This window comes from Emys orbicularis, chromosome 2 (assembly GCF_028017835.1).
Source record: "Emys orbicularis isolate rEmyOrb1 chromosome 2, rEmyOrb1.hap1, whole genome shotgun sequence".
NCBI lineage: Eukaryota > Metazoa > Chordata > Testudines > Emydidae > Emys > Emys orbicularis.
In genome coordinates, this window is record NC_088684.1 from 113,567,883 (window position 1) to 113,579,425 (window position 11,543).

General features: G+C 42.0%; 1 protein-coding gene across 1 annotated transcript; it reads left to right on the top strand.

Moving 5' to 3' along the window:
* Nucleotides 1-2,251: 2,251 nt before the first annotated feature.
* Nucleotides 2,252-10,903, top strand: STMND1 (stathmin domain containing 1). Its single transcript, XM_065398487.1, has 3 exons — nt 2,252-2,401; nt 10,053-10,178; nt 10,628-10,903. Exons 1-3 carry the CDS (start codon nt 2,252-2,254, stop codon nt 10,901-10,903), a joined length of 552 nt encoding a protein of 183 aa, XP_065254559.1.
* Nucleotides 10,904-11,543: the final 640 nt, after the last annotated feature.

The following is an 11,543-nucleotide window of genomic DNA, read 5'->3' on the forward strand; positions in this document are numbered from 1 at the left end:
AAAACATCTTAAATTCCATTCCCATGTCTCCTGGATTTCCTCTACATTAAAATTAAACAGCTGTATTTGCCTGAGAACATTCTGATAGAGCTAGATTGATAAATCTAGATGGGTAAAATTGTGTTTTGGGGTAACATGTTTTTTACACACACACACACACACACACACACACACACACACGGAGTTAAGGAAATATGTAAGTCAAAGTCGGTACAGCAAACTTTATTTGCCCTCACTGAAAATACTCAATAGAAAAATACTATGTAAGCACAAAGGATTATTACTAGCAATAGCATTCATACTCTGAGGGATGAGTGCTTTATAAATATGGATTGTAGTACTAATAATTTTAAGTCATATTTTGTGATAAACATCATTTTTTGGTTATGTTTAACTTCATATTTGTCCCTCTCTCCACTCTGCTGAAATCATACAATTAAACATTGCTTTATATTTTACATAATGAATCATAGTTTTGATCACAGTAGTAAGTGAAATATGTTGAGAAAATGTCAGTGTGATTACATCTTTTGTCATTTTTCTTGCTATATTTAAAATACTTTTATGGGGCCTATTATAATGAGCATTATACACATTTCCTAATTTTTTGTTACAGAAAAGCAAAATATAATCTATGTTCCCAAGACATTAAGGTCCTGCATTCCAGAAAGTTTGCTGAACATACAAATGCATGCTTGTTTTTCACACACACTATTGAGTATGCTCACATATATACAACAGCAAGCAGGTAAAGGATTTTTCTTACCTGCACATGTGTGCCTGCAAACTTACCGACCAAAAATTGCTAAGCTATTCATAGAGTGTCACTCATGTAGAAATATAAAGTAAAAGAGACTAAAAGACCAATGATACTTTTGAGATTACAATTCACAAAGGGTCTTCAAAAGGAAGTTGGGAGTGACTAACTCATTGCTGGGAAAATGTTAATTTTAAATGGGTATTACCCAATATGGCCCTTCCTTAACTTGAAAGAGTACATATCCTTTTAGCACACTTAGTCTGTGAGCACATAAGCCTGTTTTTGCTGGCACATTTTTGGATGCTGGTTGGAAGGCTGGCCCCCTATGATTTTTGGGTGACAGCTACAGATGACTAGTAAAGTCATCTTTGGGCAGGTATGATCTCAATATTCTGAAAAACTAACCCTATCCAGGCTTACTGTTCTTGTTTTCTCACAATAAAATACATCAATCGGATTTTCACACCACTCATGAAAAAGTGACAGATGTCAAATAACTGTCATTCTGATGTGGTCCAAGTCATCATCTCACACAAGCCCTCACTTTTGCTAATGTAGATGGTGTAATTGCAAACCAAGAGCTGCAAACCTGATCTATCTTGGCAACAAAGTGTCCCTTGATTATTGTTCATGTCTAATGTGTGGAAACCTAATGGCAGCTTAGAAGGGTTATCAAAATAATTTTTTATTCTTAATTGCTGTTTATAAATATGTAATTAGTGCAGAAAACAAATGTAATCAAACGCAAGGGTATACACTTTCTTACAACCAACTATAGGTCATGGAAGCATATGAAAGGTTTTTGTTTCCATTTCATAGAGTGAAATGGTCTATGCAGTGGTTCCCAAACTTGTTCCGCCGCTTGTGCAGGGAAAGCCCCTGGCGGGCCGGGCTGGTTTGTTTACCTGCCGTGTCCGCAGGTTCAGCCAATCGCGGCTCCCAGTGGCCGCGGTTCGCTGCTCCAGGCCAATGGGAGCTGCTGGAAGCGGCGCGGGCCGAGGGACGTACTGGGCTTTCCCTGCACAAGCGGCAGAACAAGTTTGGGAACCACTGGTCTATAGAAAGCTCATTGTTAATGGATAACCTAATATCATTCAAAAATGGTAGAGTTCTCTAACTGGCTCAATGAATCTTTTAAAATCTGAATTACAAAGGCTCACTAAGGCCCAGTTCAGGACAGCATGTAAATATTGACTTCCATGGGACCTCAGCATATCCTCAAGTGCAAGTGCTTTCCTGAATGTTGGCCTAAGAGGCCGCAGTGTGGGATTCATCCCATGCAGACGGCCAGCACAAAGCCAGTGCATCAGTTAAGACCACTTAAAACCTTAATGCAGAGTTTAAGTGATGCATAGGGTGTGCATTGGGCACCCTCAGTAAATAAATACATGGAGAAGTTACAGGATTGGAAGTGACATTGAAATTAAATTGGTGAATTGATCTCAGCTCTGTGTGAGTAATAATTTTAAACATTTTCTTTTTAAAGACATCATGTTACTCAGTGGTGGATTTGTCAATAAACCGATGCACTTACAGGAACGGGAGAGACAAGAGTCATCAGATATCCTTGAGGAGCTAATGATGCAGGGAATAATCAAGAGCCAAAGTACAACTTTTAGAAATGGAGAAGCAGATGCCAAGGCAAGTATCTTATCAATGCCATTCAAAACCTTAGACGATTACTAAAGGCCTGATCATGCAATGAGCTCTCTACTGATCCACCACTGCACCCACACAGAGCCCACTACAATTAGTGCAGCTCTATACATAACTCCTTTCAAGAGAGGGACCTACGTGATTTAGAAATAAGAAGTTGGATGACAGAGAAATATACTATTAAGAAGCTTATTTTAATGCAGAGGACGCTGACCACAACTTTTGTTAATTTGTTTGCACACCCCCATGCTGGCCTTAGGTGGGGAGTTGTGCTGCTTGCCCATTGTTAGAAATGCTCCCTGGAAATTGAATATCGCTGAATTGTTTTTCAAATCAGCAAATACGTGGCAGAAGTTAATTGACATAATCTACTTTCAGTCTTTTACTATTTGGGGTTGACAATTACAGCTAAATCAAGATTTTGGGAATCAATATCTGAGTCTCTGAGTAATCCACAATTCATGTCAGATCCCACATCCAAAATTTATTTAAAAAATGAAATTCATTTTTATGAAACCCAGATTTGAACAAAATCTGTATCACTATTTATTTTAGTAAAATACGGTGCTGCTTTCCCCCCCTGTACCTGCAAAATTTCTTTTTCCTGTCAAACATTAGTCTAGGGACTAGATTCAAGATAAGTTCATGGATATCCACATGTAAGGGAGGAGAAGTTCACAAGAAGCTCATGGACAGTTTGTGGATTCAAACAAATTGTGATCAAACCACTGCTGGTTCATGGACACAGCTCAAACCCAAACCAAGGATAGTTTTGTGGTTTGAGGCAAACCATTCACACAGCTCTAGTCTTGACTACTTGTGTAATTAAAGAACTAGAGCTTTCTACAAGAAAAAGTACTTGGGTACTTGCTTATCCAGATTGCAAGTTTGGGCACGGAAGGAGGGAATGCTCTGTGCAACATCTCTTCCCCCCGGCAAGCAGCTGGGGAGTGGACGGCTACAGCCCTACAATCTGTGTTTAGGGTTTCTGTGGAGTTTGAAGGATTAGGTTTGCCTAGCCCCCCGCCCCCCCCCCCCCAGCAGGTTTTTGTATATCTGAATGGGGTTTGCATTCCTCTTATCCCCTCTCTGGCTAAAGTTGGTTGCATTTTTTGTTCATAACCCAAGTGAGTGCTGTCTGCTCTATTGTTTTTTTCATACTAATAACTACTCAAGCATTCAGATTACATGTACCATTTTATTGACTTCAGCTAACCTTTATCTGTTCTCCTTTGAGGTTTGTTTGTTTCCCTCAAGGATATATTTTTTAAATCAATATTTTTTTATTGGAGGGAGCAGGTTTCATTTCTAGCCATCTTATCACTTAATATTTTAAATTGGAGCTGGGTCTGCTTCCTTCCTGAGCAGCCTGACAGCAGGAACACAGATTTGTCACCAGGGTGTTAACTATCAAATATTCCTCAGTCGCATTAGAGAACTTGGCCTCCACTACATCCTGTAAGAGCAATCTACTCCGAGACTACGACTCCATCGTAGCTGTAAAGTAGCTGACTGGGAACATAATCCCAAAGGGGTATTACCAGAGAAGGTTCCAAACCACAACATCATACCACAGCAGCAAACTATCCTGTTGTGAAGGAAAGAGAGAAAGAAGAGTAAGAAGCCAATATGGCTGCATCAGGGGCTCTTTAATTACCTGCAAATAAAAAATGAATCCTACAAAAAATATGGACAAATTGCTAAGGATGAATACAAAGAAATAGCACAAGCATGTAGGGACAAAATCAGAAAAGCTAAGGGACAAAATAAGTTACACCTAGCAGGAGACATGAAAGGCAATAAGAACAGATTCTATAAATACATTAGGAACAAGAGAAAGATGAAGGAAAGTGTAGGTCCACTGCTTAGTGGGAAAGGAGAGCTAATAACAGATGACATCAAGAAGGCTGAGGTGTTTAATGCCTATTTTGCTTCAGTCTTCACTAAAAAGGTTAACTGTGACCAGACACTTAACACAATTAATATTAACGACTTGGAGGAAGGAGCACAAGCCAGAATAAGGAAAGAACATGTTAAAGAATATTTAGATAAGTTAGATGTTAAGTCAGCAGGACCTGATGAAGTTCACCGTAGGGTACTTAAGAAACTAGCTGAAAATCTCAGAACCGTTGGGGATTATCTCTGAGAACTCGTGGAGGACAGGTGAGATCCCAGAGGGCAGGAGAAGGGCAAATATAGTACCTATCTTTTAAAAAGGGGAACAAAGACCACCCAAGGAATTATAGACCAGTCAGCCTAGCTTCGATACCTGGAAAGAAATTGGGAAAAATTATTAAACGACCAATTTGTAAGCACCTAGAGGATGATAAGGTAATATGTAATAGCCAACACGGATTTGTCAAGAACAAAGCATGCCAAGCCAAATTAATTTCCTTCTTTAAGAAGGGTTACTGGCCTAATGGATGGGGGAGAGGGGAAGCAGAAGATGTTATATATCTTGATTTTAGTACAATTTTAGACACAGTCTCACATGACAGTCTCATAATCAAACTAGGGAAATGTGGTATAGATTAAATTACTACAGGATGGATGCGCAACTGGTTAAAAAAAACATACTGAAAAAGCAGTTATTAATGGTTTGCTGTCAAACTGGGAAGATGTATCTAGCGGGGTACCACAGGGATCTGTCCTGGGTCTAATACCATTTAATATTTTTATTAATGAGTTGGATAATTAAGTGGATAGTATGTATATAAAATTTATGGATGGCACCAAGCTGGGAGACACTGGAAGCACTTTGATTGAAGGGCAGGATTCGAATTCAAAATGACCTTGATAAATTGGAGAATTGGTCTGAATTCAGCATGATGGAATTCAATAAAGACAAGTACAAAGCACTACACTTAGGAAGGAAATATTGAATGCCTAGCTACAAAATGGGGAATAACTGGCTAGGTGGTAGTACTCCTGAAAAGGATCTGGATTTTATAGTGGATTACAAATTGAATATGAGTTAATAATGTGATACATTTGTGAAAAAGGCTAGTATCATTTTGGGGTTTAGTAATAGGAGTGTCATATATAAGACACAGGAGGTAACTGTCCTGCTGTACTCAGCACTGGTGAGGCCTCAGCTGGAGTAATGTGTCCAGTTTTGGACATCCCACTTTAAAGAAAAGCTGTGGACAAACTGGATAGAGCCTGGAGAAGAGCAACATATATAATAAAAGGTTTAGAAAACCTGACCAATAAGGAAAGGTTGAGTCTTGAGAAAAGAAGAAGACTGAGGAGAGACCTAGACTCTAAGGCCTTGTCTACACAGGTGGGGCGGGGAGGGAAATCGATCTAAGTTTCGCAACTTCAGCTATGTGAATAACATAGCTGAAGTCGACGTACCTAGATCGACTTACCGTGGTGTCTTCACCGCGGTGAGTAGACTGCTGCTGCTCCCCCGTCGACTCCGCTTGCGCCTCTCGCGGCGGTGGAGTACAGGAGTCGACGGGAGAGCGCTCGGGGATCGATTTATCGCGTCTAGACTAGATGCGATAAATCGACCCCCGCTGGATCGATTGCTGCCCGCCGATCCAGTGGGTAGTGTAGACATACCCAAAGACTTTAAGGCCAGAAGGGACCATTGTGATCATCTAGTCTGACCTCCTACATATCACAGGCCACAGAACCTCACCCACCCACTTCTGTAACAAACCCATAATCTGATAATAGTCTTCAAATATCTTACAGGTTGTTGTAAAGAAGACAGTGATCAATTGTCCTCCATGTCCACTGAAGGCGGGACAAGAAGTCATGGGCTTAATCTATAGCAGGGGAGATTTAGGTTAGATATTAGGAAAAAATGTTCTAACTACAAAGATAGTTAAGATCTGGAATAGGCTTCTAAGGGAGGCTGTGGAATCCCCACCATTGGAGGTTTTGAAGCACAGGCTAACCAAAGTCAGGGATGGTCTAGGTATACTTGGTCCTACCTCAGTGCGGTGGGGATGGACTAGTTGACCTGTCAGAGTGCCTTCCAGCACTACATTTCTATGATTTAAAACTGGATTTTGATCACTCAACATTTGGGGGTATTCAGATATGAAGTTTTGGCCTGCCCTGGCACAAATGCAAGGGGCACTTGCAAAATCTGGATTCAGCACTAGTATCATGGAAGGAGAGGAAAGAGGTGCACCACACACATGCACAAGACACCACTGTGAGAGACTTGCACAGTTGGTTTCAAGAATATTTTGCACAGAAATATTGAAGACTGAGCCATCCCAGCAGCAACCCATCACTTCTGTGCTTACATGACTAGTCGCAACAGTTTACACATCCTAGGCCATCTCTATGCTTTCTTTCTTTTACAGCAGGGGTGGCCAAACTGCATCTGTTTTGCAGTTAAAGTGTGGCTCTCAGAGCCCCTCCTTCCGCCCCACCCCCCATTCTCTGCCTACCAGGGAGGAAGCTCGGGGCTTCTGCCCTGCAGTGGGATGGCGGGGCTAACAGAGATGACTGGTGCCTGCTTAGAGTGTGGGGGGGGGGGACAATTTAAAGTTACCCCCTAAACAGCTGGAGTCACATCCCCCCCTTCCCCAGCATACCCGTCTTACCTTCAATGGCCCCTCCCTGCAGCTCCCAGATGTTAGCTCCCTGTGAAGCAAACAGCTGCAAGTTGGGGCCACTGCTTTAGCTCCGTGGGGAGAGGCAGCAGCAAAAGCAGTGGTTCTCCCTGCTGCTCCCAGCTGTTTGCCAATGCCTCTCCCCACAACCGCAACTCCCAGCTTGCCAGTTCCAGCAGCTACCATGCAGGGAGGGGGCCTGGTGGCATCATGTGAGCGAGCGGGGACAGCAAACCCTGGCAAAAATCCCCATGTGTCCCCCCATGCATTGCCTTTGCCTGCCCAGCGGGGAGGAGGGTCTCCGGGCTTCAGCCCTGCCAGGCGCGCCTGCCGGGGCTCAGGTCTTCATCCCTGTGGGGCACCCCGAGCCCCAGCAGGTGCCTCCCACAGGGCTGAGGCCGCGAGACCCCCTTCCCTGGGGGGCTGAGGCCCTGAGGCCTGGCAGGCTCCTCCCAGCTTTTGAACTTCTGAAGACAGTCGTATGTGGCTCGGGGGGTCAGTAAGTTTGGTCACCCCTGTTTTATAGCATTTCCCATATTGCTCGTATTGATGCAGCTCCGCTGTGGGGTAGCAATATTGGGAGTCATCAATGTTTTAATCACCACCTTGTCTTACCCTGCACAGAGCAGGTCTAGGTGACCCTGTGGTTAAAATACCCACTGACTAGATAGCCCTGTATTCTAAGCATTGCTGCCACCAGTGGAGCTACACCATTGACAGAGACAGTGAGAAATTTTATGGCAATAAATCTAGAGTAGACAAGGTCAGAGAGAGCCACTCTCTGCTACAATATAAATTAGTCAATTGAATTCTAACAGGAATCATAGCACCAAGAGAGCCACTTAAAATTCTGATAACCAAGTTGCATTGCATTGATATATCCCCCAGGTGATGGTGTTTCAGCATTTCAACACAAAAACATAACCATAATCAATACTCGAGTTAAGAGAGAACAGTTTTTCCTCCCTGTGCTTTGACGGAGTTTAGCTGAATTTATCTATGAAGAGGTTTCTTCCTCTTTCAGGAAGAGTCGCATTAAACTTTTGTCCAAAACTCATACTCCTCTTTCCCCCCCAACCCTTGCCATTTATACAGGAAGGCTGAACACTTAAAAAATTATTATAACTAAATCACTAATAGCAAAATACCCACTTTCCAAATCTGTTTTAGGAATAAACACTATCTCATTAAGAGAGAGGCTAGAAGAAATTAACCGGAAAGCTATGGATTTCAAGTAGGGCAAATTGCATGTATTTGATCCACTTATCATAAGTTCCTAATTGTCAATACACTGTGCACCTCAATCATGTTAATATTTCCTCTTTGTCCATTATTGGTATCATTCACTTGTGGACTCCTTGAAACCCATTATGATATCCCCATACTGAGGAATCCAGCTGGGAGATAATTTTTTTTTCTCCTGATTTGGGAAGTGTTCTGCTGTCAGAATTTCCTGTTTAGTTAGAGTATGTATTCCACATTCATCATTTTTATGGTCTCCACGCTTAAGTTTGGATAGAAGAAATAGCTATCCAAATTGTAAACAGCAATTCTGAACACTTTGGTGCTGTGGAGTCTGATACAACTTATAACACCAGTTTAAATAAAGCATTCTGACAAGCAGAAATCTCTCTCAACCACTTTCAGCCTTTGAAATGTAGGGGCCCTATTCAAATCTCATTTATTCCAATCATTGCCTGGATTTTCACCTATGTTTAATGAAACAACTATAAGACTTTTCCTCATTTTGCATTGAGGGGTGGTTACATTTTCCCCTCCTGGAGCTAAGAGCAGGAATTGAAACTTGCTGCGGTATACAGGCATGGAGTTTGTGGGGAGGAGAAGGACTGCAAACAGGAAGTGCAATTTTTTGCCCCAGCCTCTCAGTTGTGCTGGCACTTGACAGTACAAATAAGAGACAAGTATAACAGGGCCTCCACAAACCCAGTATCAGACCCAGCCTCTGTCCCAGGTACTCTAGTGTTTCCACTTTTGGACACTGTTAGAATGGCCTTCTTCATTAATGATAAGAAGACCATTTTCAGAGCTTCATTTTGTCCCATTTTAGGTTTTTATGACAACTGAACATGTCATTATTCATGAGTTTTTGGTGCATCGTTTGCATGCAACACGTCTTCAGTAGATCAAATTTCTTCCATTATAGTCACCTACTGATTTCCTCATCCACCTCAGTCACATTAAGTGAGTTATCCTCCATACTAATTGATTCTTGATTCTTCTGGCATGGAGGCCTGACTTGCAGAGTTATTTGTGATGGAATCTGGTGACTGGATGACTCAGGGGACTAGTATCAGAATACAGAGCTTTTCATCAGAGGTTATTAGTTTGAATTCAATAGTGACAGAAACTTGTTGCCATTTGATATCTGTTTGGAAAATGGATAACTGGTCCCCATCCAGTTTTCCCATCACAAAGTAACCCCACTGTTATTGACAATGGGGAGGTCACAGAGAGAACAGGCATGGGAGAATGAACTTTCATCCTGGAGGTAGCCCACACCAGGTGAGGGTTGAGACAGATCGACAGGGCAATGTGGGTTGCACAACTGCCTCCTATAGGGATAAACAGCAGAATTCAGTCTCTGAGGTTGTCAAACACGACTTCGATGTCACAGCAGCAACCACTACACTCGGCAATAGATAGCTACAAGATTGGGCTGCTAATTTGCACATACTGAAAACCATTTTTTAAAGTGATTATAAAGTTACAACAAAATCTTTTATAAGCCTCTTCAGTGTCAGTTGCTTAATCTTCCCAATACGTGGGGACTGATTGTACAGTCCTTACTAATATGGATGCGACAGTGAAACTACTTACTTCAGTAAGTGATCACCAACAGGAGTAAGCTGCATAATTGGGTCTTTAGTTTTTTTAATATGTTACTGCTTCCAGCCTTTTTTATGTCCAAGTTAACCACTTAATTATTGCACAAAGAGGCAGGAAGGGACACAGCACAAGTGGAATGAGATTCAGCTCCTTCCAGCGCCAGTTCCCACTACACTCACGATATTGTCATTTTTTAAAATGTCTTTCCACAGAGCGAAGCCCTGGAAAAGCCACTAAAGAAACCACCAGCCAAGCTGGAAAAGCTTAAGATCGAAAAGAAGGAAGTGAATGCTTTAACAATGAAGGACATTAAAAATTCTGCCGAAGAAAGAAGAAAGGTAATTTAATTTTGCTACATAGGATTGTTTTGTCTTCTAAAAAACACCCCCCATTTAAAATCTGAGCTAGTGGAGGCTGCATCTCTGAAAAATGCTAGTAAAACATGGACATCAATGTCACAGGAAGGAGCATCCCTCTCAACAACAGATGTTTGCAGGACTGGGCTGTTAAGCTTTCTGGTTTTCAGAGTATGACAATTGTGCTGAAGATAGGGACAAAAAAGGAGAATTCTAGAATAGCATTTTCCATTTTCTGCAGCAAAATACATAAAACCCAGTGGTTTTGAGAGACATTTCTTTTGTGCAAACTGGCCAAATTCTGAATCAGTTGGAGTAAAATTCCAGTTAAACTCAGATGGAAAGGTAAAAGCAACTGTTAAAGTGAGTGTTCAAATACAGTTTATTCCTGCTCCCCCCCTCCCCCTGTTACAAAGCAATGTATTTTTCAGACTAAAGAAGAGCAACCGAAAGAAAGATTTCAGAGTGGCAGACTTTTTCCAGCAATTGCCCATCAAAATATTGCTGAGCTGAATGAGGAAGGCTATTCAACTTCAGAAGGTCAAGAAGGTACAAACATTGTTCAGCCTTTATCATTCGACCTGGAGACAGAGACTCTGCTGGAGAAGGAGGAAATAGCTGTCGAAATTGTAAACAGCAATTCAGAACACTTTGGTGCTGTGGAGTCTGATACAATTTATAACACCAGTTTAAATGAAGCATTCTGACAAGCAAAAATCTCTCTCAAACACATTCAGCCTTTGAAACGTAGAGGTCCTATTCAAAACTCATTTGTTCCAATCATTGCCTGGATTTTCATCTATGTTTAATGAAAAAAACAATAAGACTTTCTCCCATTTTGCATTGAGGGTTGGTTGCATTTTCCCCTCCTAAAGTTAAGAGCATGAATTGAAATTTGCTGGGTTACACAGGTACGGAGTTTGTGCAGAAGAAGAGGACTGCAACCAGGAAGTAGAAGATTTTGCTCCAGCCCCTCAATTGTGCTGACACTGTACAATAAAAATAAAAGACAAATATAACAGGGTCTCCCCAAACCCAGTGTCAGAATCTGCCCTGCCTCAGTTTCCCCACTCACGTTAGAGAGTGGGCCACCTTGGTGTCCGGTGTGTCAATGAAGCTCCCACCAGGGTCAGTATTTCCTTCCTTGTTCTGAAGGATGCATCCATGGTTCAAATACAATCATAGTTCAACATCAATCACGACAGGTAAACCAGGTCCTGCCACTTGGCCTCAGAGTTGTTGTTGCTGCTGCTGCCTATGCAGCAGGTATCCCCAGCCAGCTCTTTCACCTAGCTGGTGTGTGGCAAACCCCCTTCCAGATCCTTTCCCTGACCCAGGGTCTCCTAC

Excerpts from the sequence above, each read along its gene's own strand:
- STMND1 (XM_065398487.1), top strand. The coding sequence starts at position 2,252 with ATGTTACTCAGTGGTGGATTTGTCAATAAACCGATGCACTTACAGGAA. Across the intron at positions 2,402-10,052 it reads ATGGAGAAGCAGATGCCAAG|AGCGAAGCCCTGGAAAAGCC; the intron begins GCAAGTATCTTA and ends GTCTTTCCACAG. Across the intron at positions 10,179-10,627 it reads CTGCCGAAGAAAGAAGAAAG|ACTAAAGAAGAGCAACCGAA; the intron begins GTAATTTAATTT and ends TGTATTTTTCAG.